Here is a 26796-nt window from a genome sequence, read left to right on the forward strand (position 1 = left end):
AGCAGATAAAAATACATGAAATGAACCTTTTCAATTTACTGTACATCAGGCCAAGGAAGATAGTCATCCCTGAGTCCTACTAATGTCACAAATGTACTATGTTAAGAGATTTTTCAAGCCAGTCACAGGAAGGAAAACTGAAGAGGAGCCCAGTGGACCCTTGTTTTGTTGAGGAGACTAAACTGAGAGTTTAGCGGGATGAAAGTAGATACAATTGATAAGACAGAGTCCCAGAAGGAGAGATTTCCAAAAAAACAAACAAACAAAAAATCATGAAAAATTTCAGAGGAATTACTTCTAATAAATACTCAGCAGAACACTGAAAACTACCCAAAAGTCAAGATAGAAGAGGATTAAAGGAAACAGTGCCTGCTACTCACAAGAGCTGAGGATAGGCCTATTCCTCAAAACCAGAATACCTGGAAAGGTAGCTAGAAATAATTAGCAGTAGAGCGAGCACTGTTCTGGACACTTAACAAATAATTAAATCAAGACCTGAAACAATCATACTATTTCTAAGTAACTTACCTTCGTCATTGAACAAAGCTCAAAACTTATGGCAGATAAAACTATTCAGCAACCAACAAAGTAAATATACCATTCAAATATTACTTGATGTTTGCAAAAGGAGGAAAATAGAGCCAATAATCAGGATACAAATCAATCACTTGAAACTAAGTTGATAGAGATGTTAGAGAAGGGCATTAAAACTGTTACTATAACTATATTCCATAAGTTCAAAAAGTTAATAGGAAAATGTAGGTATAAAAAAACCCAAATCCAACTTATCTTAAAAAAAAAAACTTACTACCTTAAAAAAAAAAAAACATAAAAGATGTAGTCACACAAACAAAAGCTGGAATACTTCATTACCAGTAGATCTGCACTTTGGGAATTTAAGGATAATCTTTGAGCAGAAGGAAAATAATACCAGATGTATATCTGGATCTACACAAAAGAAGTGCCCAAGAAATGCTAAATAAATGGGCATACATATTCCCTTACTATTATTTAAATCTTGTTAAAGATGATGAAACATTTAAATAATAATAAGATAACTTATTGTGGGCTTTATGGCATTTGTAAAAATAAAATGCATACAACAATAGCATATAATCCAGAAGGGGAACTATGGAAGTGTATTAGTCTAAGTTTCTTGTAGTGTGTATAAAGTGGCATAACATTACTAGAAGGTAGATTGTGACAAATTAAGGATATATACTACAAACCTTAATACAACCATTAAGATAATGAAGAGTTATGGCTAGTAGCCAAAGGAGATAAAATGAAATTATAAAAAAAAAATACTAGCTTAATTCAAAAGAAAGAAGGAAAAAAGGAACGAACCAAAAACTAATAGCCTATGAACAGACTCAAACTTAGCTCTTTCAATAATTACATTAAATGCTAATTAAAAGGCAGAAATTGTCAGACTTGATTTTAAGAACTACTCAACTACATATTGCCTATAAGAAACATGCTATAAATATGGAGATATTAATACAGTCAAATAAGAGAATGGAAAAAGGTGTGTATGCTATATGAATAGTAGTCAAAGGAGGTTGTAGTAACAGTATTAATATCAGCTATAATAGACTTCAGAGTAAGACATATTACAAAAATCAGATAGCTATTTCCTATTTATAAATAAATCAATTCATCAAGAAGACAATAAGAATCCCACAAGTTTCTGCACCTGACGGCAGCTCCAAAACACATGATGCAAACTGATAGAACTGCAAGGAGAAATAGACAAATTCATATTAAGAACGAGTAGACCAAATACAGTAAGGATAGAGTAGACTTAACACTATCAACCAAAACAAAAACAAAAACAAAACAAAACAAAAAACACTATCAACCGACTTTACCTGATTAACATTTATAGAGTACTCTACCCAGCAATAGCACAGTCTTCTCAAGAATCCACATATATAACACTTCTTGTAATATCAATACTTATTAGGTGTGTCTTGAGCAGATTATTTCACCTTATCATGCTTTAATTTCTCTATTGGAAAGGGGTAAATAATAACATATACCCAACAGAGTTATTTGCAGGAGTCAGGATACATAAATACACATGAGGCATTTAGAAAACTGTCTGGCATGGAGTGAACTCTCCACACAGTAGCCATCACTGTCAGTATTCCAGATACAACTAAATGTCCTTGCATTCTCAGGTGATGGCCAGGCTTGATAAATGTCAGAATTATGATCATCACAAAGTCAGGGTTTTCTTGTTCTCCTTTGACTAAAAATAGTCCCCAAATAATCCAAGGGAAACACTCTTTACTATGAGCCTCCCACAACTTCTTCAATTAGAAGAACAACATGGCTGAGAAAAAAGGAGACCAGGGTGAGGATAGTGATCCTGCAGTGATGCTTGGGGAGGGAGGAGCATGGGAACGAGGTGACACAACAGCAGGAAGGATTGGCCTAGAGCAAGACCATGAACTCATGGGCTGACACAGGTCTGGGAAGGATGAGATCCTCCCTGGGCATGAAATGTGGGCACTGATTTCCTCCAAAGCTGCCACTTAGTCCTTCCCTCCTCCCACACTCAGCATCGGGCAAAGAGGTAAGAATATTAGGAGACAGATATGGGGGTACATGGTGGAAGGCATTCCTCACTCTCTGCTCTACTTAGGGGTGCAGCAAACCTATCAAACCTATGGCCATGTGTCCCTCAGTACACATTCACAAAAGACCTACTCCTGCAAACAAAAGCCCAAAGCACAGAACTTTGTTAAAAGTCTTGTCCACGGGACACTGCCAGGGTGTGTCATCATTTACAGACTGTGGTGAAATGCAAGAGTTGTGGCAGATTAGTGTCCTTCCTCCAACAACTGAGATTTCCCCAAATACCTGTCAGAGACCACACATCTACAGAGCTGAAGTGATCCATAAAATGACCACATCAGGGGGAAAGATTTACCTGAGGAACACTCCTTATAATGTATGGATTTCTATTTATAAGAGTGGTGGTCAACATTCATCAGTCAACAGGGACCCTAGCACAGAGTTCTCACTGATCACAACAGGGAGGCAGAGAGGAAGGCAGATAAGCACTTTGTTTTCTGGGATTCTGAGCCACAGGACTCTAGTGTGAAAACCAATGTAATTCTGTAAAACAATATGCAGAGCTTTAGTGTTCAGAAAAGTTGTTGGGCCATTCTTTTCAGGATATCCAAAACTTGATCACAAATGAAGGAGCAAGTGAGTATTGAAAAAGCAAAATGCACTCATTTGTTTCCCAAACAAGAATATCATTTATTTGCCAATCCAACCTTGAAGGAAAGTTACATTAAAAAAAAAAAAAAGAATTGGAATAAGAACAAAGTGCCATTTGGGTAAATGCTAAGCTTGTTCAATATATGATTCTGTGTTATAAAATGACTGTGGATCGCCTGATTACTCATTTGGGTTCTTGGTATTTTTTTGCCTTATATTATTTATTTTTAGAGTTAACTGGTGGTGTTTATTTCTGTTTGGATTGCATATACTGTCTTATCATTCTCTCGAAAAACACAACAAACACTGAAATGACTAAGAAAATAAGGCGTACTAACATAATGGACACGACCTGTACTGGTGTAGGCACCTCCTCTTTCTGCTTCCTCGCAGGCCCACTGTCAATGCTTCCTCCATACCGTACCTCCTCATAGAATGGAGGGGCCCAGCCAAACATGCAGTGGCAGTTTTTTTTTTTTTTTATCGTTTCAAACGCCTCGGTGGTTGCATTTTTTAGGAAAACAGTTAAAATCCAAGACTGAGTGGTTCACACAAGTTCTGTTAATACATAGTCCGTTATAACCACAGCGGGTACTATCATTTATTACACCTATGTCAGGTATTCCCATGGGTATCATGGCTTTGTGGTAGCCTACCCCCCAGCACATGAGATTTTCCTCTTGCAGATGAGTAGAGATGCTCTGGCAGATCAGGGATGGTGTTGACATTTATACACTGCAGCCTGCCACACATTGCATTTGCCTTGGTACAAGCTTTATAGTACAAGCTTTATGGGAACTGTGAACTGCAATTTCACAGTTCCCATATTGATCACCCATTAAATTAATTGCGTGATAGCACTGATCAGGAGCCTTCCTGGCATCAGCTCCAAAAATGTTTTGGCACTGCACATATCTGGAACAGCACTTCTTTTTTCTTTTCTTTTCTTTTCTTTTTTCTTTTCTTTTCTTTTCTTTTCTTTTCTTTTCTTTTTCTTTCTTTTCTTTCTTTCTTTCTTTCTTTCTTTCTTTCTTTCTTTCTTTCTTTCTTTCTTTCTTTCTTTCTTTCTTTTTTTGGCACCGCTCTCTTAAACAAAGGATGTTATGCTTGCAAGGGGTTCCATCAAGCTTATAACTGTCATCTGGGAAGAAATTTGAGATTCCATTGCAGTACTCTGCAAGGTCACATTCATTATCTTCCTCTCGACACATGTACCCAAGTGGACGAAAGTAGCAGTTACCACAGCAAAGCCTAGTGCTACAATTGGCACCTTGCATGAGTTTACAACCCATGTGGCAACAGTTGTCTTTTTTACACTCCTCCCTTGATCCACAATCACATTCTTCATTCCCTTCCTCAATTTTATTTCCACATGTCTCCAACACATAACCCAATCCTAGGATATTATCCAGAGTGCTGCTGAATTTACGTGATCAAAAAACTCTGAATAACTACAATTACTAAACCTGCTACTCCCAGTGCCCATGATACAAGTTCGCCTAGCCCTACATTGACAAAATTCTGTATCATGTTTCATTCCTACACCATGGCCCAGTGCATGAGCAGATAATCTCTGACAGCAAGGATATTTAGATTTATAAAACTACTTAGAGATCCACTGTGGTTTTTTGAACATGCACCTCAGGCATATGACTATCCAGTAACATGAAGAATAGACTTTGAAATATACAAATGTGCCCAATCTCCTGGAATCTGAGCAGAAAGGTACGTGGTGTAATATTTTACAAATGCTTTTAGAATATCTCGTACATCCATTTTGGTAATAGTTATTCCGTACTCATGTGTGCATATCTCAATACTTTTTAGATGTAGCCTCATACCGGTCTCTTTAAAAGAAGGTGTCCATAATTCCAGTCAAAAGAATGGCACCATATATGACTTAAGTAACATTGGATTCTGAAAACAAATATCTACTTGATCAAAGACCAGGGCCACTCCCAAGTACTTTTGATGCTTATGAGAAATAGAAAAGTCATTACGCCTAGCCATATTCTCATTCTGCGCTATCTGTTTTTCTAGTTCATCATTAGTTAAGCCACAGGTATGATTCTGAAACTTGTCCTCTTCCTTCAGGAGATATATGACATGTTCAAAGCTAGAAGAGCCCTTGAGGGGCTCGATTTGGTAATGTTCCTCATCAATTTTCAATATGCCTCGAAGACTCCCCATGCATGTACTTAAAGTAGCCTCTGAATCCTGAGTTCCTTCAACCGAGCCTACGTAGTTGCAGTCCCTGGGTATGTAAGGATGATCCTCCAGGAGTTTCTCCTGTTCCGGCGAAGATTCAGATCTTCAGGGTAATAGAAGATTACGGGGTAATAGAAACCTCTTGGGCCACAGGTGAAGGACATACTTCTTGCCTTTGACCTGCAGGAGGTAGGACACTTGCTCCACAGCACCCTGCTGACCTCCCCGGAAGCTCAGCTTCTTGGGAATGATGATTTCATACGACTCAAATCCCCACTCAGGGTGAAAAATCATATCCTCGCCAAGAGCACCCACCAGGAGCGCCACGAGGACTAGCGTGGGGAGCGAAGGGCCTTGGGGGAGTAAGGTCCTTCCTGACCTCATGGCCCCAGATCTCGGTCCTAGCAGGTCAGTCCCTGCAACTGGCCTGCGAGTCAGGGTCCAGGGGCGGCCTCTAGAGAAGTGGGAGCGCAAAGTGCGGAGCTGCCAAAGCAGGGTTTGCAGGAAACCCCAGCCTCCCAAGGCTCGGTCTAGTTGACATTCCCAGAACTTACCTATCTAGTTCGCTTCCTGGGCGGTGCCGTTGGGCGCACGAGGGAGAACCGAGGGAGAACCGAGGGAGGGGTGCGCGAGAATAAAACAGGCGAGAGGGAGGGGCTGCTGGCACGAGGGATGAGGGGCAGAGAGCAGCTTGGACAAAGGAGAAGGGCTGCAGAGAAAGGAGGACAACGCTCTTGCTCAAGGGTCAGTCCGTCCTATGCCGGTTGGGCTGTTTCCATTCGCCCTAGGACACACCTGACGGTTTCCCTCGGTGGGTGTTTTCTAGGCAGAGCGGCAGAGGCAGACACCACCAGGGGTCTCACCCCCTCCCCTCCCCGGGCAGTGCCTGGCTTCCGGCAAGAGAAAGACTCCAGCTCATTTTGTCAAGTGGCTCTTTCTGCTGTGTGTCCTTGGGTGCCAGGGACTAGCCAGATTGGGGGGGGGGGGGCGGAGTAGGGGGCGGTGCAGAATCTAGGAATAGAAGAGCACCTGTGAGAGCAGAAGAGCAGAACCCCGGGAGCTCTCCCAGAAAGGCATCCCAGTGGTTATGTTTGTTGTATGAGTGGTGGGTGAGGGAGGAGGTCAGGGATTCAAATGATTTCTAAACAGCTGACAATACCAAACTTTGATGAGGGTGTAGAATGACAACAACTCTTACACATCTCTGGAGGGAGTTTAATAGGCTGAACTGCATTAGAAAGCTCTTTAGCGTCCATTTCTCCTAGATTGCCTAATTTATTGGCGTATAGCTGTTCATAATATGCTTTTAAAATCGTTTGTATTTCCTTGGTGTTGGTAGTGATCTCTCCTTTCTCATTCATGATTTTATTAATTTGAGTCTTCTCTCTCTTCTTTTTAATAAGGCTGGCTAATGGTTTATCTATCTTATTAATTCTTTCAAAGAACCAACTCCTGGTTCTGTTGATCTGTTCCACAGTTCTTCTGGTCTCTATTTCGTTGAGTTCTGCTCGAATCTTTATTAACTCCCTTCTTCTCTTGGGTGTAGGATCTATTTGCTGTTTTTTCTCTAGCTCCTTTATGTGTAAGGTTAGCTTTTGTATCTGAGTTCTTTCCAGTTTTTGAATGGATGCTTGTATTGCGATGTATTTCCCCCTTAGGACTGCTTTTGCTGCATCCCAAAGATTTTGGATGGTTGGATCTTCATTCTCATTAGTTTCCATGAATGTTTTTAATTCTTCCTTAATTTCCTGGTTGACCCTTTCATCTTTTAGCAGCATGGTCCTTAACCTCCACGTGTTTGAGGTACTTCCAAACTTCTTGTTGTGATTTAGTTCTAATTTCAAGGCATTATGGTCTGAGAATATGCAGGGGATGATCCCAATCTTTTGGTATCGGTTCAGACCCGATTTGTGATCCAATATGTGGTCTAGGAGAAATGGATGCATTCCTGGAAAGCCACAAACTACCAAAACTGGAACAGGAAGAAATAGAAAACCTTAACAGGCCAATAACCAGGGAGGAAATTGAAGCAGTCATCAAAAACCTCCCAAGACACAAGAGTCCAGGGCCAGATGGCTTCCCTGGGGAATTTTATCAAACGTTTAAAGAAGAAACCATACCTATTCTCCTAAAACTGTTTGGAAAGATAGAAAGAGATGGAGTACTTCCAAATTCGTTCTATGAGGCCAGCATCACCTTAATTCCAAAACCAGACAAAGACCCCACCAAAAAGGAGAATTACAGACCAATATCCCTGATGAACATGGATGCAAAAATTCTCAATAAGATACTGGCCAATAGGATCCAACAGTACATTAAGAAAATTATTCACCATGACCAAGTAGGATTTATCCCTGGGACACAAGGCTGGTTCAACACCCGTAAAACAATCAATGTGATTCATCATATCAGCAAGAGAAAAACCAAGAACCATATGATCCTCTCATTAGATGCAGAGAAAGCATTTGACAAAATACAGCATCCATTCCTGATCAAAACTCTTCAGAGTGTAGGGATAGAGGGAACATTCCTTGACATCTTAAAAGCCATCTATGAAAAGCCCACAGCAAATATCATTCTCAATGGGGAAGCACTGGGAGCCTTTCCCCTAAGATCAGGAACAAGACAGGGATGTCCACTCTCACCACTGCTGTTCAAAATAGTACTGGAAGTCCTAGCCTCAGCAATCAGACAACAAAAAGACACTAAAGGCATTCAAATTGGCAAAGAAGAATTCAAACTCTCCCCTTCGCCGATGACATGATACTCTACATAGAAAACCCAAAAGTCTCCACCCCAAGATTGCTAGAACTCATACAGCAATTCGGTAGCGTGGCAGGATACAAAATCAATGCCCAGAAATCAATGGCATTTCTATACACTAACAATGAGACTGAAGAAAGGGAAATTAAGGAGTCAATCCCATTTACAATTGCACCCAAAAAGCATAAGATACCTAGGAATAAACCTAACCAAAGATGTAAAGGATCTATACCCTCAAAACTATAGAACACTTCTGAAAGAAATTGAGGAAGACACAAAGAGATGGAAAAATATTCCATGCTCATGGATTGGCAGAATTAATATTGTGAAAATGTCAATGTTACCCAGGGCAATATACACGTTTAATGCAATCCCTATCAAAATACCATGGACTTTCTTCAGAGAGTTAGAACAAATTATTTTAAGATTTGTGTGGAATCAGAAAAGACCCCGAATAGCCAGGGGAATTTTAAAAAAGAAAACCATATCTGGGAGCATCACAATGCCAGATTTCAGGTTGTACTACAAAGCTGTGGTATCAAGACAGTGTGGTACTGGCACAAAAACAGACACATAGATCAGTGGAACAGAATAGAGAATCCAGAAGTGGACCCTGAACCTTATGGTCAACTAATATTCGATAAAGGAGGAAAGACTATCCACTGGAAGAAAGACAGTCTCTTCAATAAATGGTGCTGGGAAAATTGGACATCCACATGCAGAAGAATGAAACTAGACCACTCTCTTTCACCATACACAAAGATAAACTCAAAATGGATGAAAGATCTAAATGTGAGACAGGATTCCATCAAAATCCTAGAGAAGAACACAGGCAACACCCTTTTTGAACTCGGCTATAGTAACTTCTTGCAAGATACATCCACGAAGGCAAAAGAAACAAAAGCAAAAATGAACTATTGGGACTTCATCAAGATAAGAAGCTTTTGCACAGCAAAGGATACAGTCAACAAAACTAAAAGACAACCTACAGAATGGGAGAAGATATTTGCAAATGATATATCAGATAAAGGGCTAGTTTCCAAGATCTATAAAGAACTTATTAAACTCAACACCAAAGAAACAAACAATCCAATCATGAAATGGGCAAAAGACATGAACAGAAATCTCACAGAGGAAGACATAGACATGGCCAACATGCACATGAGAAAATGCTCTGCATCACTGGCCATCAGGGAAATACAAATCAAAACCACAATGAGATACCACCTCACACCGGTGAGAATTAGGGAAAATTAACAAGGCAGGAAACAACAAATGTTGGAGAGGATGCGGAGAAAAGGGAACCCTCTTACACTGTTGGTGGGAATGTGAACTGGTGCAGCCACTCTGGAAAACTGTGTGCAGGTTCCTCAAACAGTTAAAAATATACCTGCCCTACGACCCAGCAATTGCACTGTTGGGGATTTACCCCAAAGATACAGATGCAATGAAACGCTGGGACACCTGCACCCCGATGTTTATAGCAGCAATGGCCACGATAGCCAAACTGTGGAAGGAGCCTCGGTGTCCAATGAAAGATGAATGGATAAAGAAGATGTGGTTTATGTATACAATGGAATATTACTCAGCTATTAGAAATGACAAATACCCACCATTTGTTTTGACGTGGATGGAACTGGAGGGTATTATGCTGAGTGAAGTAAGTCAGTCGGAGAAGGACAAACATTATATGTTCTCATTCCTTTGGGGAATATAAATAATAGTGAAAGGGAATATAAGGGAAGGGAGAAGAAATGTGTGGGAAATATCAGAAAGGGAGACAGAACGAAAAGACTGCTAACTCTGGGAAACGAACTAGGGGTGGTAGAAGGGGAGGAGGGCGGGGGGTGGGAGTGAATGGGTGACGGGCACTGGGGGTTATTCTGTATGTTAGTAAATTGAACACCAATAAAAAATAAATTAAAAAAAAGAAAGCTCTTTAGCGGTATCTCATACAGTTGGAAATATGCAGACCCTATGATCCAGCAGTTCCACTCCTAGATACATACTCTACAGACATGTGTGCATGAATTCACCAGGATACATGAAACAGCAATATTCCCCAAATTGGAAACAATTCAGCTTTCCATCAACAGTGACTACAGCAATGGAGATGATGCATCAGAGTTATTTATATGCATGATGAGGACAAATATTACAAACAAAGAAAAGCAAAACACAAACATAAAGATCAGAATCAGACGAAATTAAACGTTACTTTTAGGGATACATGCATTTGGTAAACTGAATCTAGGAAATAATTACGGGAACCGTGAGGATGAGCTGTCACCCTACTTCTAGGGTGTAATCAGGAGTGGATGAGGAAGGGGCAGGGTATGGTTCATGTAGCTTCTAGAGTGCCTGGCTGTTGGGGTTTGCTGTACACATCTGTTAAACCATTCCTAAAAACATATGCTCATTTCTGTGTGTGTTACATTTCACAATGAAAAAAAATGCTTTAATAGCCCAGAAGTTTGTTTCTACTTTCTGAGATGAGACAGATATGCTTTGCAATCATTAATCTTTAGGTTGACACGTTAGCTGGAGTCATAAAGGTATCGGTAAGGGATAGTGCCAGTAGACTGACTATGGCTACTATCTTTTTAACTTATGTCTTGAAATTTTATAGCACGGAGTATTTTGTCCCTTCCTAGAATAGCCATCATTCATTCATTATGTCCCTTTTGAAAAAGAATTATTTAAAAAATTATAGATGAAGAGCTTCTAACTTGTTGATATTAAGATGAAAGTAAGCACAACACAGAGCAATGTTTCTCTGCAAAAGTTACCTTCTGTATCAGTCTGGGTTCAGTCAGGAGAAAGAATCCACATCATAGTTGAAGAGGGAAATGTTAGCTAGAGAGTTATTAATTTGAACAGGGAATTAGAGGAATAAGAGATTTGCTGATAAACTGTACAGAGAATTCTAAAGAATATTGGAGATGTGGATAGAATACTTAATACAGCAGGTATGCAATGGTATTTCAAAAGTAGTGGTACTATTTGATAAGTATTTTCGTGCAATTTCTAAGTATCTTCTAACTTAGATTTGTGTTTATAAATGACTCATAGTTTTAAATTTTTTCATACACATAGGGTTGCTGGTTGGTTGCAATTTTTTTGTTTCCTATTTGATACCACTATGCTCAGTGATACCTGTCTATATAATACTGACCCTTTGAAGCACTGAGATTTTAGCATGGCTTCATCCACATGCAATTTTTGTGATGTTCCAGATATTCTTAAAATAAATTCATGAGTACTCACTGTCACAGTCCATGCTCTGTGTATAACAGGGTGTAAAAATGGGATTCTTTCTGGTTTGGAGTTTCAGCACAGGCTTCTGTTGATGTCAGGCAGCCAGAGGCCATGAGGAGCACCCCTGCAAGTCAAACAAAGATGGAGTTATTGCAGAACTTTGCTTCAGGGGAAATGCACACAAGGAGGAGATGTGGGTTTGTGGAAGTGTGTGTAAGATAGGGTTGCCCTTGTTTTAGGTGATGTTGAGATGGGTTCAAAGATGAGCATCGGTGACAGGCATGATCAGATATGGTTATGTTTTTTTATCTAGCAGGTGAGAAGAATAGAGCTGTAATTGTTAAAGGGGCTGTAATTGGCAGCAGTCACTCAATTTGTCAGGAGTGGGTATATTTGATAGTATTTGTAGTCAGTAATTCTTGAAAGGTTATTGGTATGTGTGTTTGTTATTATAAATGTGATCTTCTCTTCAATTGCATCCCCCAATTGGTTTTGGTTTATAGCAGAGGTTTCTCTGTGAATTAATTTTACATCATTTGATTCACTGGATTCCTAAGTGTTCCAGTAAGTTTTCTTGGGTTGCCAAATTATCACTAAAGGAGACTACTGTTGCCTAGTATCTGATTCCTAAGTAATACTACTACAGCACAAGGTCTGTAATGACTCCAGAAATGCCAAGCAAACTTCTCATCTAAGCATCTGGTTGACACTGACACTGTTAGATATTATCGTAGAACCACAAAGCCACCAAGCTGCTTACCCTTAGAGGTAAGTAGTTAAGGGCCTAGATAAGCCCCTATTCTGAGGCAGGACTTGGTCATCTTTATGATGTATAATGAAAAAGAAGAAGCCTGAGAAGAGCTAGGAGCATGACCAACTCTTAGCTATGCAGGCCATACCCCCGGAGCTTTCTAGTGCATAACCTTCATGAACTGGTTTTTGCTTAAACACACCCCAATTTAGACCTATTCCCCTTATATGACCTAGAAGATCCCAATCCTCTCAGGGTCCCAGAGGTAGAGGTCACCATGGCAGTGTCTACCCAGAAACCCAAATCATTACATGCCAAGAGATAGGTTGATGAAAGTAGAGTAGATGTATGGTTTCTGATCACAAGACATTATTTTACTCAGAAGAAAGACTTCTGTGAATGGATTTGGTGTTGACAGCAAGTAACGTGAATGATTTCAAAACCACTGAACTGTACACTTAAAAATGGTTAAGACGGTATACTGTATGTGTATTTTGCTCCAATTAAAAAGTGTTATTTTGCTCAACCACTCCCAACATTCTATTTCTTTTTCTGTATTTCTGTTACAGTCTGATATAATCAGTGTATAATAAAAGAAAGCATCTCAGGAAGAAAAAAAGGCAGAGGTGGACTATAACATCCATGAAGCACTGACCTAGGGAAAAAGTGGAACTCTGAATTAAGCTGGTCTAGTCTTTCCTATGTAAGAAAAAAGTTTCACTTGGGTCTGGGAAGTGACACACAGGGCCCAATTTCCTCACTCAAAGCCTCTCCAAGGCAGAGTGCTGGGGGCACTGGAGAGGCTCTCATCAGTGAAGGCTCTGCGGCAGACACACAGGTAGTCGTTGGTCAGCTGGATGCAGTCCAGGCTACTCTCAGAGCTGCAGGGGTTCGAGAGGCAAACCTCTCATTGATGTTGATGTTGCGCTCACACCGCACTTCTGCAAGGCCAGGCAAGCAGCAACGACAGTAGCCCCCAATCCTACCTACACACTAACCACTATTGAGACCTCCAGCACAGTCATCAATGTTCTCTTCACAAAGCAGGCCTGAAGGAGAGAAGAGACAGAGAATGAGGACATTCTTTGGAATACTTCTTTCCTGCAAAACAGAGTCACTCTTTATGGCACTTTGCAAACATGCTGATGACACATCTCAACCTGTGATGGGACATTTAGGTCAGGTGGGGCAAATCACACTCTTGATCCATCGCAGCTGCTGTCATCCCCAGTGAGCAGTAAGGTCAAGGGGAAGAATATGCTCAGGGCGTCACAGGTACTCTCCCACACAGCCCCCCAAAGTGGTCCTCTGTGCACCAACTGGCATTATTCGTCCCACCTGAGGGACGAGGAAACTAGAGCTCAAGAGAGACCCAGTAATTTCTCATTAACTCATGCCTTTCATTCAAACTATAAAAACAGTTCAAAAGAGGCTATCATAATAAATACATAAAAATTATAAGTACATAAGTACATAAAATATTAGTAAGAACTGGACTAAATGTCGAGGGATTTTTAAAAAGTTTTAGACTTGCTGACTTTTTTCTGTAAAAGAATGTGCACTTTTTCTTATTTTTAAAAATTAAACAGAAAATCTCCTATTGAGAGCTTGAAGGTTATCCCATTTAAAATAGAACTTATTTAATATACTATAGATGTAAATGAGCCATCTAATATGAATATCCATAATAATAATATTGTAATATTTCAAATTATTGTAAAAAAGATCAAAAAGAAATTAATAACAATTATAGAGAAGATTCCATGAATGATTCAAAAAATTATAAAAGGAAAACAGTTCTGTATTCTTCCCACTTGCATTTGTAGCATACACTAATATAAGCAAGACTATTAAAAGGGGAAAAGAGGGGTGCCTGACTGGCTTAGTCATGGAAGTGTCTTGACATTGGCTAAGGTCATGATCTGGGTCCTGGGATGGAGCCCCACTTCAGTCCCCATGCTCAGCGGGGAGTCTACTTGTCCCTCTCTATCTGCTCTTCCTCCCACTCATGGTCTCTCTGTTTCTCTTTCTCAAATAAATAGAATCTTTTAAAAAGTAAAAGAAGAAAAGACCTCTTTTTCAATAGCAATAGCAAAGGACAAAATTATAGGAATAATCTTAAGAAGAAATGTACTAGGTCTATATGAAAACTTTAAAATAGTCCTGAAAGATACAAAAGGAGATTTGTTTATTTTTAATAATAAATTTATTTTTTATTGGTGTTCAATTTGCCAAAACAGAATAACACCCAGTGCTTATCCCGGCAACTGCCCCCTTAAGTGCCCGCCACCCAGTCACCCCCCCACCCGCCCTTCTCCCCTTCCACCACCCCTAGTTCGTTTCCCAGAGTTAGGAGTCTTCCATGTTCTGTCTCCCTTCTGATATTTCCTACCCATTCATTCTTGCTTCACCTCTAATCCCTTTCACTAATATTTATATTCCCCAAATGAATGAGACCATATGTTTGTCCTTTTCCGATTGACTTATTTCACTCAGCATAATACCCTCCAGTTCCATCCACGTCAAAACAAATGGTGGGTATTTGTCATTTCTAATGGCTGAGTAATATTCCATTTATACATAGACCACATCTTCTTTATCCATTCATCTTTCATTGGACACCGAGGCTCCTTCCACAGTTTGGCTATTGTGGACATTGCTGCTAGAAACATCGGGGTGCAGGTGTCCCGGCGTTTCATTGCATCTGAATCTTTGGGGTAAATCCCCAGCAGTGCAATTGCTGGGTCGTAGGGCAGGTCTATTTTTAACTCTTTGAGGAACCTCCACACAGTTTTCCAGAGTGGCTGCACCAGTTCACATTCCCACCAGCAGTGTAAGAGGGTTCCCATTTCTCCGCATCCTCTCCAACATTTGTGGTTTCCTGCCTTGTTAACTTTCCCCATTCTCACTGGGGTGAGGTGGTATCTCATTGTGGTTTTGATTTGTATTTCCCTGATGGCCAGTGATGCAGAGCATTTTCTCATGTGCATGTTGGCCATGTCTATGTCTTCCTCTGTGAGATTTCTGTTCATGTCTTTTGCCCATTTCATGATAGGATTGTTTGTTTCTATGGTGTTGAGCTTAATAAGTTCTTCAAAGATCTTGGAAACTAGCCCTTTATCTGATACGTCATTTGCAAACATCTTCTCCCATTCTGTAGATTGTCTTTTAGTTTTGTTGACTGTATCCTTTGCTGTGCAAAAGCTTCTTATCTTGATGAAGTCCCAATAGTTCATTTTTGCTTTTGTTTCTTTTGCCTTCGTGGATGTATCTTGCAAGAAGTTACTGTGGCTGAGTTCAAAAGGGTGTTGCCTGTGTTCTCCTCGAGGATTTTGATGGAATCTTGTCTCACATTTAGATCTTTCATCCATTTTGAGTTTATCTTTGTGTATGGTGCAAGAGAGTGATCTAGTTTCATTCTTCTGCATGTGGATGTCCAATTTTCCCAGCACCATCTATTGAAGAGACTGTCTTTCTTTCAGTGGATAGTCTTCTTCCTTTATCGAATATTAGTTGACCATAAAGTTGAGGGTCCACTTCTGGATTCTCTATTCTGTTCCATTGATCTATGTGTCTGTTTTTGTGCCAGTACCACATTGTCTTGATGACCACAGCTTTGTAGTACAACCTGAAATCAGGCATTGTGATGCCCCCAGATATGGTTTTCTTTTGTAAAATTCCCCTGGCTTTTCGGGGTCTTTTCTGATTCCACACAAATCTTAAAATAATTTGTTCTAACTCTCTGAAGAAAGTCCATGGTGTTTTGATAGGGATTGCATTAAACGTGTAAATTGCCCTGGGTAACACTGACATTTTCACAATGTTAATTCTGCCAATCCATGAGCATGGAATATTTTTCCATCTCTTTGTGTCTTACTCAATTTTTTTCAGAAGTATTCTATAGTTTTTAGGGTATAGATCCTTTACTTCTTTGGTTAGGTTCATTCCTAGGTATCTTATGCTTTTGGGTGCAATTGTAAATGGGATTGACTCCTTAATTTCTCTTTCTTCAGTCTCATTGTTAGTGTATAGAAATGCCACTGACTTCTGGGCTTTGATTTTGTATCCTGCCACACTTGTCAAATTGCTGTATGAGTTCTAGCAATCTTGGGGTGGAGGCTTTTGGGTTTTCTATGTAGAGTATCATGTCATCGGCGAAGAGAGAGAGTTTGACTTCTTCTTTGCCAATTTGAATGTCTTTAATGTTTTTTTGTTGTCTGATTGCTGAGGCTAGGACTTCCAATACTATGTTGAATAGCAGTGGTGAGAGTGGACATCCCTGTCGTGTTTCTGATCTTAGGGGAAAGGCTCCCAGTATTTCCGCATTGAGAATGATATTTGCTGTGGGCTTTTCATAGATGGCTTTTAAGATGTTGTAGAATGTTCCCTCTATCCCTACACTCTGAAGAGTTTTGATCAGGAAAGGATGCTGTATTTTGTCAAATGCTTTCTCTGCATCTAATGAGAGGATCATATGGTTCTTGGTTTTTCTCTTGCTGATATGATGAATCACATTGATTGTTTTACGGGTGTTGAACCAGCCTTGCGTCCCAGGGATAAATCCTACTTGGTCATGGTGAATAATTTTCTTAATGTACTGCTGGATCCTATTGGCTAGTATCTTGTTGAGAATTTTTGCATCCATGTTCATCAGGGATATTGGTCTGTAATTCTCCTTTTTGGTGGGGTCTTTGTCTGGTTTTGGAATTAAGGTGATGCTGACCTCATAGAACGAATTTGGAAGTACTCCATCTCTTTCTATCTTTCCAAACAGCTTTAGGAGAATAGGTGTATGGTTTCTTCTTTAAACGTTTGATAGAATTCCCCTGGGAAGCCATCTGGCCCTGGACTCTTGTGTCTTGGGAGGTTTTTGATGACTGCTTCCATTTCCTCCCTGGTTATTGGCCTGTTCAGGTTTTCTATTTCTTCTTGTTCCAGTTTTGGTAGTTTGTGGCTTTCCAGGAATGCGTCCATTTCTTCTAGATTGCCTAATTTATTGGCATTTATCTGTTCATTATATGTTTTTAAAATCGTTTGTATTTCCTTGGTGTTGGTAGTGATCTCTCCTTTCTCATTCATGATTTTATTAATTTGAGTCTTCTCTCTCTTCTTTTTAATAAGGCTGGCTAATGGTTTATCTATCTTATTAATTCTTTCAAAGAACCAACTCCTAGTTTTGTTGATCTGTTCCACAGTACTTCTGGTCTCGATTTCATTGAGTTCTGCTCAAATCTTTATTAACTCTCTTCTTCTGCTGGGTGTAGGCTCTATTTGCTGTTTTTTCGCTAGCTCCTTTAGGTGTAAGGTTAGCTTTTATATTTGAGTTCATTCCAGTTTTTGGATGGATGCTTGTATTGCGATGTATTTCCCCCTCAGGACTGCTTTTGCTGCATCCCAAAGATTTTGAACAGTTGTATCTTCATTCTCATTAGTTTCCATGAATCTTTTTAATTCTTCCTTTATTTCCTGGTTGACGCTTTCATCTTTTAGCAAGATGGTCCTTAACCTCCACGTGTTTGATGTCCTTCCAAACTTCTTGTTGTGATTTAGTTCTAATTTCAAGGCATTATGGTCTGAGAATATGCAGGGGAAAATCCCAATCTTTTGGTATCGGTTCAGACCCGATTTGTGACCCAGTATGTGGTCTATTCTGGAGAAAGTTCCATGTGCACTTGAGAAGAATGTGTATTCAGTTGAGTTTGGATATAAAGTTCTGTAGATATCTGTGAAATCCATCTGGTCCAGTGTATCATTTAATGCTCTCGTTTCTATGGAGATGTTGTGCTTAGAAGACCTATCGAGATTAGAAAGGGATAGATTGAAGTCACCAAGTATAAGTGTATTATTATCTAAGTATTTCTTCACTTTGGTTATTAATTGATTTAAATATTTGGCAGCTCCCACATTCGGGGCATATATACTGAGGATTGTTAAGTCCTCTTGTTGGATAGATCCTTTAAGTATGATATAGTGTCCCTCTTCATCTCTCACTACAGTCTTCGGGGTAAATTTTAGTTTATCTGATATAAGGATGGCTACCCCTGCTTTCTTTTGAGGACTATTTGAATGGTAAATGGTTCTACAACCTTTTATTTTCAGGCTGTAAGTGTCCTTCTGTCTAAAATGAGTCTCTTGTAGACAGCAAATAGATGGGTCCTGCTTTTTTATCCAGTCTGACACCCTGCACCTTTTGATGGGGTCATTAAGCCTGTTCACGTTCAGAGTTATTATTGAAAGATAGGAGTTTAGTGCCATCATGATATCTATTCAGTCCTTGTTCCACTGAACTTCTTCTTAAGGGGAATTTTAAGAGTCCCCCTTAAAATTTCTTGCAGAGCTGGTTTGGTGGTCACATATTATTTCAGTTCCTGCCTGTCTTGGAAGCTCTTTATCTCCCCTTCCATTCTGAATGAGAGCCTTGCTGGATAAAGTATTCTTGGTTGCATGTTTTTCTCATTTAGGACCCTGAATATATCCTGCCAGCCCCGTCTTGCCTGCCAGATCTCTGTGGAGAGGTCTGCTGTTACCCTAATACTTCTCTCCATAAAAGTTAGAGATTTCTTGTCTCTTGCTGCTTTAAGGATCTTCTCTTTATCTTTGGAATTTGCAAGCTTAACTATTAAATGTTGAGGTGTTGAACTGTTTTTATTGATTTGTGTGGGGGATCTCTCTATCTCCTGGATCTGAATGCCTGTTTCCCTTCCCAGATTAGGAAACTTTTCAGCTATGATTTGTTCAAATACATATTCTGGCCCTCTGTCTCTTTTGGCGCCCTTGGGAACCCCAATTAAATGTAGGTTTTTCATCCTCAGGCTGTCGTTTATTTCCCTTAATCTATCTTCATGGTCTTTTAATTGTTTGTCTCTATTTTCCTCAGTTTCTGTCTTTGCCATCAACTTGTCTTCCATGTCACTCACTTGTTCTTCCACCTCGTTAACCCTCATCGTTAGGACTTCTAGTTTGGATTGCATCTCATTCAATTGATTTTTAATTTCTGCCTGATTAGATCTAAATTCTGCAGTCATGAGGTCTCTTGAGTTACTTATGCTTTTTTCTAGAGCCACCAGTAGCTTTATAATAGTGCTTCTGAATTGGCTTTCTGACATTGAATTGTAATCCAAATTTTGTAACTCTGTGGGAGAGAGGACTGTTTCTGATTCTTTCTTTTGAGGTGAGGTTTTCCTTCTAGTCATTTTGCTCAGTGCAGAGTGGCCAAAAACAAGTTGTATTGTTTGCTTAGGAGAAAAGGAGAAAAAGAGAGAAGAGAAAGAAGGAAAGAAAAAGAAAAAAAGAAAAAAGGAAGAAAAAAGAGAAAAAAAGAAAAAAAGAGAAGAAAAAGAAAAAAAAGAAAAGGAATAGAGGGGGAAGCAAACAAATCAAAAAGAAAAAAAAACAAGGGGGAGTATCCTCTGATTCTGTATACTGTAAGTTCCTTGACTTCCCCTGGAACTCCAATGCTGCTAGGTCAATAATTTGTTTTCCCCTGTCTGTCTAGGTGGTCTTCTGGGGGAGGGGCCTGCTGTGCTTTCAGGTGTTAGCACTCGGGGGAGCTGCTCTGCCCCCAGCCTGGTGCAGGGCTCAGTGGGGGTTGTTTACCCCGTGAGGCCCCAGGAGGAACAACCCCAGTGGCGGGGCCAGCTCTGGAGCCCTAGAGTCAGCTCCCGCAGTAGCTCCAGAGCTCTCCATCTGCAGGGCCTGGATGACCGGGGTAGGGCCGCTGATCTGCTCAGCTCGGGGCAGGAGCGTCCTTGCTGCCCTGGGCCCTCCCGGCCTCTGCCTGTCCGGGGGGAGGCCGGATCCTGGGCTGTGTCCCGGCGCCCTGTGCTCCGGGCTGCGCTGGTGGATTCGCGCTCGCGCCCCGCAGCCCCCTCCGCGGAGCCGCCCCCGAGCACCCCCAGCTGCTCCCGCCCCGCAGCCCCCTCCGCGGAGCTGCCCCCGAGCCCCCCTCCGAGCTGCTCCCGCCCCGCAGCCCCCTCCGCGGAGCCGCCCCCGAGCCCCCCTCCGAGCTGCTCCTGCCCCGCAGCCCCCTCCGCGGAGCCGCCGCCCGAGCCGCCCCCCCCCCCCCCCAGCTGCTCCGGTCCCGCCGTGTGCTGCAGCCCTTAGGGAGCTCGGCGCATCTCCCGGGGCGCAGGTGTCTGTTAGTGTCCCCGGGAGCCCGAGGGCACCCCCGCCCTCCTGGGTCCTGCTCCAACCCCCTGCGAGCCCCTTTCCGCCCGGGAAGGTCGGTGCAGCTCCTGCTTCTCCGGGACGGGGCTCTCCTGTCCTGGGGTCACTGGCCCCGGCCTCAGCCTGGTTCCTCGCGGGGCCCCTCCCCCTTGGAGGCCTTTTGTGTCTTTATTTCTTTTTCCCCGTCTTCCTACCTTGATAGAAGCGCGAACTCTTCTCACTGTAGCGTTCCAGCTGGTCTCTCTTTAAATCTCAGGCCGAATTCATAGATTTTCAGAATGATTTGAAGGTTATCTAGGTAATTTGGTGGGGACAGGTGACTTGGGGACCCTACTCTTCCGCCATCCTGCCCCTCCTCCTCCAAAAGGAGATTTGAATAAATAAAAAGATGTTACCATTTGGTTAGGGAGATTCCTTATGGTAAAGATTCCAGTTTCCCCACGTAGATTCCATAAATTTAATGTGACCCCAATAAAAAAAATGCCACCAGGATTTTGTTAATAGACAATCTGATTCTAAAATTATATGAGGACAGCCCAGGTGGCGCAGCGGTTTAGCGCCACCTTCAGCCCAGGGCGTGATCCTGGAGACCCGGGATCGAGTCCCACGTTGGGCCTCCCTGCATGGAGCCTGCTTCTCCCTCTGCCTGTGTCTGCCAACACCCCCCTCGTGTCTCTCATGAATAAATAAATAAAATCTTTTTTTTAAAAAAATTATATGAAAAAATATATAAACCTAGCCTGGAAAACCCTGAAATCAAGGATCCTTAATAATTAAAACAGAGTGGGATTGATAAATTAACAGATTAATGCTTTAAAAAAAAAAGTCCAGAAAAACACCCAAATACACAAGGGTATTTAGAATTTGATGAAGTTGCCGTCTCCAATTATTGTAAAAAAGATCAAATATTGGGACGCCTGGGGCTTGAGGCATGATCCCAGAGTTCTGGGATCCAGTCCCTCATTGGGCTCCCTACATGGAGCCTGCTTCTCCCTCTGCCTGTGTCTCTGCCTCTCTGTCTCTCTCTCTGTCTCTCTCTCTCTCTCTCTCTCTCTCTGTGTGTGTCTCCCATGAATAAATAAATAAAATCTCTTAAAAAAAGATGAAATATCCCATAAATTTTGTTGGGACAAATCAGTAGCCATAGGGAAAAAGTGCACAGTATTCTAGTACCTGAAGAAAATATGGGAGAATTCCTTAATGATATTAAAGTCTAGAAGGTATTGCTGACTAGGATTCAAAATGCAGAAGCCATTAAGAGAGGTTAATAAATCCAATCTGATTAAAAACAAAAAGCTCCAGGGGTGCGTGGGTGGCTCAGTAGGTTGAGCATCTGACTCTTGGTTTCAGCACAGGTCCTGATCTCGGGGTTATGAGATTGAGACCCACTTTGGTCCCTGCACTCAGAGCAGTCTGCTTGAGATTCTCTCACTCCTTCTGCCCCGCCCCATGCTCTCTCGCTCTCTCTCAAAATAAATAAATAAATCTTTACAAAAAAAAAAAACTTTGCATGAAAAAAATCATAAAGAAAATCAAAGACAAAAACCAATATACTGAAAATATTTTGTATCATAGTTCATCTCTGTAAAATATTATGAACACTGTAATAGGAAAAAAGAATATAGATACAAATAGAGAAACCATTGAAAGAGGAAAACCAAAGGACTCATAGGTGAGAATATGTTCATCCACACTGAGAAGCCAGTATGGTCTTATGCTATGTTTCAGCAATATCGATCAAAACCAGAAATGCACATAATTCTCTAATTCAGCAATTTCTTTTCTGAAAATGTATCTACACATATACACATGGAAGAAACCCACATTTTCTATTACTAGGACATTGGTTCAATATACTAAACTAAAAAGGAATTCTGCTGGGTGAAAAAGATTAAGAAAGTTCTATAAGTTGATATGGAAACATCCCGAGTTAAGCACAAAAAAAAATTAAGTGCAAGAGTAAGAAATAGGAGTGGGGTAAATAAAAATATCTTTATATTTGGCTTCTATATGTATATATAAAGAAATCCTGCAACAATGAGTAACTGAACTAATAATATACAATAGGTTAATTAATTGAATTTGAATTTGAAAAATTTATAAAGAAAAGAAATTCTAAAAGACACATAAAAAGAAAACTCTAGAAGATACAGAAGAAACTAAAATAAAATAAAGTGGAGGTTCCTTGTTGGTGGGAGGGGAGAACTAGGTATGGGGAAGGGGAACAGAAACAGACTTTTCACCTTATGCTTTCGCTGCATGTATATTGGTGTGTGTGTCTATATGTAAAATCTGGGCCTGTGCATATATTACCTAACTACAAACTAAATTGAAAACAGGATGGTAAAAAACAAAACCACTGTGTAATCCTACTTTCACAGAACATCTGGTAATTAGGGACTGCTAGACAAATGAACACTGAGGCCTCTCCTCCCATCAGCATGGGACCAGCAGTAATAGACCGACCTACCAAGTGAGAACGAGCTCAACCTCAGCCTGAAGCAAAGCAGTAGAGATAGGCAGAACAGCGAGCCCCTGCCCTGGAACTGCAGGTGCCCCCAGGCCAGGTTGCAAAGCTTCGGAGTACTGAAATAAAACAATTTTTAAATCTCTTCTATCCTAAAAACTGGCTTATAACTTAAGAAAATGCCCTAGATGGAGACGGGTAGGGCTGACTGCATACCTCGAGTGCCTGGTGGACAGGAGCACTTGAAATGGTTCACGAGGTCGACACAGGTGCCTCCGTTCTGGCATGGCTGATTCTGACACTCATCTACTTCATACTCGCAATTGACGCCCTGATATCCTGGGACACACTGATAGGAGCAAGCAAAAAGGAAGAAACACTGGACCATTGCTAGAAACAGACCACCAGAGCAAATGAGGTCTGGAAGGTTGCCATATACCTTTGCCCACTCCCTGCCCCCACCCAGCTCTTGGATGCTTCTCTGGCACCTCTTGGATGCTTCTCTGGCACAGCCACACGCTCCACCAATCATCCTGCGCAGGGCCAACTTGCAGCTTACTGTCAGTTACATCTTCCAGCTGAAAAGCCACTTTATTGTGAAGGCAAGAACTCAGTATTCTGAGGGATATTTCAGGGTTGACCCCTGTGCAAAACTTTCATCGCTCCTCAATGCAGGTTTTCCCATCTTTAAAATATGCATTCCTTGGTGTGTGATGAGGACCCTGTGACTCAGTCCAATCAAAGTGTGGACAGTAGTCAACACACTGCATTTATTGATCTCTAGATTCAGGAAACCACACATACGTAGGAGAAACTGGTTGAGAAAGGGATGGGGGTGGAGTGTTAGTTAATGTGGTAGCTACAGGGGTTTGAGGGATTTCAGGGCTGGTCAGGGAAAAAGACCTTGACCATGAAGCGGCTTTATTGGGCAATGCTTTGACAAGTTTGCATGTGAGGCCATCCCTTGCAGCATGAGATTGTCCAGAGTGGAGAGGAGGGGAAGGAGAGGAGCGCAAGTGAATTCCAAGGAAAGGGAGTAACTGAGAGGGGACTAACATGGTCGGTGATGTCACTCAGCAGCCAGGCCAGTCTCTGGGTCAGAGATCTCTGAAGGGCAGCACTGGCTTGGGGTCTTTAAGTCCTGCGGCTTACCTATGGTTTGCAGATACTGGGTGCAGTTTTGCAGGATATGCAATGCAAAAAAGGCTCTAAATGGCTAAAAATTGGCGTTTAGGGCTATTTTTAAAACAACTGGATCTGTGAAAATTTGAGTTTGGCACCGATGGTGTTTGAACTAACAGGTCCCAACCCGCATGAAGGAATAACTGCGGGCTAATATAAAGAGGCCAACTCTGGCTCATTTATGAGAAGTACGACTTCTCTCAGTGTTCCTGCGTGGCCTGAATTGGTGTCAAATTCAAGTTTCCAATGTTTTGTTGACATCTTGCTCTGACCATTATCAGCCCGGCCATTAGAGCAATATGTTCCTTAAAAGATACACACTTCCTCAAATATATACACATCATACTTGGTGTGATGCTACATGGAACAGGCTAGACAACTTCAGGACACACTTCAAAGTGGCTTCTCCTATATCAGCTGCTATTCAGGGATGTCCCAGGGGCCACTGAGCTGCTGGCCTGTGAAACTCACTCTGGCAGTGAATGTTGGCTTCAGGGAATGGTTCTAGACCTCTATAGAAATACCTTACTGGAGCCCTGTGAACTTATTACACAAGGGGACTGAAACGAATGGTGGTGGTAAATAGTGTAATGGTGACGGTAAAGAAAAAAAAATGGTGACTCATAAAAAGTCACAAGCAGCTAAATCAGTATGCTAGTGCTCACGACAGTTCTGCCATCTTCAGGAGGTCTCTGACCTCTGGGGGCTTATCTTACCTCACATCTGTACCCGCCAATGAAGTCCCTGCAGGTGGCCCCATGCTAGCAGGGGTTGGATGAGCACTCATCGAGCTGCTCCTCACAGTAGCTCCCAGTGTAGCCCAGGGGGCACTGGCAGTGATGCGAGTTGCCAGCATTGATGCAGATGCCGGAGTGCTGGCACAGGTGGTCAGTGGACACCCCTAGGAAGCCGAGTACAGAAAGAAACATCACAGAAGAGCACACAGCATGTCAGGTTCAGACCAACTAAGTGTGTTCTCATCTACTTCACAACCCTTAGAACCAGATTTATATTGAAAATAAACCCAGCCCTGGGGCACCTGGGTGGCTCAGTCAGTTAAGCGTCCAACCCTTGATTCCAGCTCAGGTGGTGATCTCAGGGTTGTGGGATGGAGCCCCCTGTTGGGCTCCACACTGAGTGTGGAGTCTACTTTAAGATTCTTTCTCCCTCTCCTCCTATATCCTCCCCTTCCCTTGCTCTCTCTCTCTAAAATAAATAAATCTTAAAAAAAATAATAAGTCCTGAAAGTGAAATATGTCTTCATTTTCTCTCACATGCATTTCTTTTTGAAATCTCTAAGCCTGTGCTTCTGCCCTTTCACCTTCCATCTCAGACTGTTTCTGTAGAGCCTCGCTCACCCACCACTGTCCACTCTTCCCATGGTAACAATACCTGCCCTAAAATGCTGCTAGTTAGCCGATACTTGGCGGAGTGACCCCAGATTCTGAGAGGGCAAAGCTCACCTAGTGGAAGGCCGCCACCTCACAGGACACATTGGGCACGTCACAGTAAGCACCAGCCCATCCTGATGGACACAGGCACCGGGACTCTGCTTTTTCCTGAATGCAAGTACCTTTGGTTTTACATGGAGATTGACTGAGCCTTCCTTCAAGAAAAAAACTCATGGAATATTATTTCCCAATGCTTACATGTAGATCCTTAGGAATACATAGGCCCCCGGTTAAGAAGTCCTACTATATGAATGAGGGGTAAGGCAACTGCACAGAGCCTCTAGATCTAATTTAATTTGAAGCTAGCCTGTTGACCACTAACTCTCCCAAAGTACATCATTCCTTCCAGCAAAACTGAACCAAGATTCCAAGACACACCTTTTATAATGTCCTAAGGACTCATGGCCCAGTACCATACAGAGCTTCCCTGGCCATTACGAGTTATTAAGATCATATTTGACCACTCAGCGCTCTTACTTCTAACTTTTGCTTGGGTCCTATCTCCTCCATTTATCTGTATTTCTCTTCCTTTAGATGGATTAGGGTTGGTTTAGGGTCAGAACTAGGGATCTGTTAGCATCAGTGATGGGTCAACCACACGAAGGCTAATACCCTAATCTGGCCATTCTACCACATTGGGATAGGCTTCAGTAATAGGTAACGTGAGGATGTCCTGGGACTTGTACCAGGAAAGTAACCAGGCAGGTGGGTGGCGCAGCATCTCAAAAAAGCCTGACAGGATATCAGATGACAGCAGTAACCTAACAGGGGAACCCAAGGTCAGGCCAGGACTATAATCTCTAGGATTGAGAGAAGCAAGACAGCAGCTAGCATTCTGAGCTGGGAGTCAAGGCAGGAAATTAGACTCAGGGGAACAACACAGATACCCAGTCACCAGTATTACAGTAGAAAGTGGTGATTTTGAAATAAGCACATACTCCACAAACAAAAGTATGAGTTCCCAGCAGGAGTAGCAGGAGGTTGACTTGATTCAAGTCAGTGAGCTTTGGGTCTATCGTTCCTTACATTCTTCCTAGGTATCAGTCGATCTCTAAGTCAGGGATGGAGCTGAATCTGCAAATGGGCACCAAAAGGATTTACTAGAGGATCTCAGAGGTCTTGAGGGGATAGAGAGCCAGGCAAACACCAAAGGAATGTCACTGGCATGCCCATCCTCAGTAGTATTTTATATAATAATCAGGGTGGGAAGTCAGTACTGAAAATATCCCAATCCAGAAGTATTTATGCTGGGATATTTGTTTGGTTTTATGTATTTTTTGTTTTTCATAAAACAGGTAAAAAGAGAGAGATATTCT

The 26796-nt window shown here is 41.6% G+C and overlaps 3 protein-coding genes, 1 long non-coding RNA gene and 1 pseudogene across 6 annotated transcripts in view; 1 reads left to right on the top strand and 4 right to left on the bottom strand.

Annotated features, from left to right (window-relative positions):
* LOC480786 (regenerating islet-derived protein 4) overlaps positions 1-6147 on the bottom strand; it is a 44156-nt gene extending 38009 nt beyond the window's left edge. The window contains exon 1 of one of the 3 annotated variants that reach the window (XM_038561928.1): positions 5997-6147. The gene's annotated coding sequence lies outside the window, so the exon portion shown is untranslated. The remainder of the gene's footprint in view (positions 1-5996) is intronic. The other 2 variants (XM_038561929.1, XM_038561930.1) reach the window with 2 other exon arrangements.
* Positions 1817-4172, bottom strand: LOC119863970 (annotated as a pseudogene).
* Positions 4296-6005, bottom strand: LOC100682600 (disintegrin and metalloproteinase domain-containing protein 30; the record flags this gene model as incomplete). The annotated part of the gene is given in 5 exon segments (XM_038562409.1): positions 4296-4648; positions 4651-4800; positions 4803-5088; positions 5090-5169; positions 5172-6005. Coding segments are annotated over 5 exon segments (1524 nt in total), but the record flags the coding sequence as incomplete, so codon positions are not given.
* Positions 6096-26796, top strand: part of LOC119877195 (neural Wiskott-Aldrich syndrome protein-like) — a 35976-nt gene continuing 15275 nt past the window's right edge. The window contains exon 1 of the mRNA XM_038562410.1: positions 6096-6186. The gene's annotated coding sequence lies outside the window, so the exon portion shown is untranslated. The remainder of the gene's footprint in view (positions 6187-26796) is intronic.
* Positions 11505-25631, bottom strand: LOC119863971. Its single transcript, XR_005372675.1, has 5 exons — positions 25493-25631; positions 24746-24930; positions 23064-23196; positions 13213-13263; positions 11505-11587 (listed from the first exon to the last, which is right to left on the bottom strand). It is a non-coding gene; the product is annotated as an uncharacterized LOC119863971 (long non-coding RNA).

This window comes from Canis lupus, chromosome 17, assembly GCF_011100685.1.
Source record: "Canis lupus familiaris isolate Mischka breed German Shepherd chromosome 17, alternate assembly UU_Cfam_GSD_1.0, whole genome shotgun sequence".
In the NCBI taxonomy this organism is placed as follows: Eukaryota; Metazoa; Chordata; class Mammalia; order Carnivora; family Canidae; genus Canis; species Canis lupus.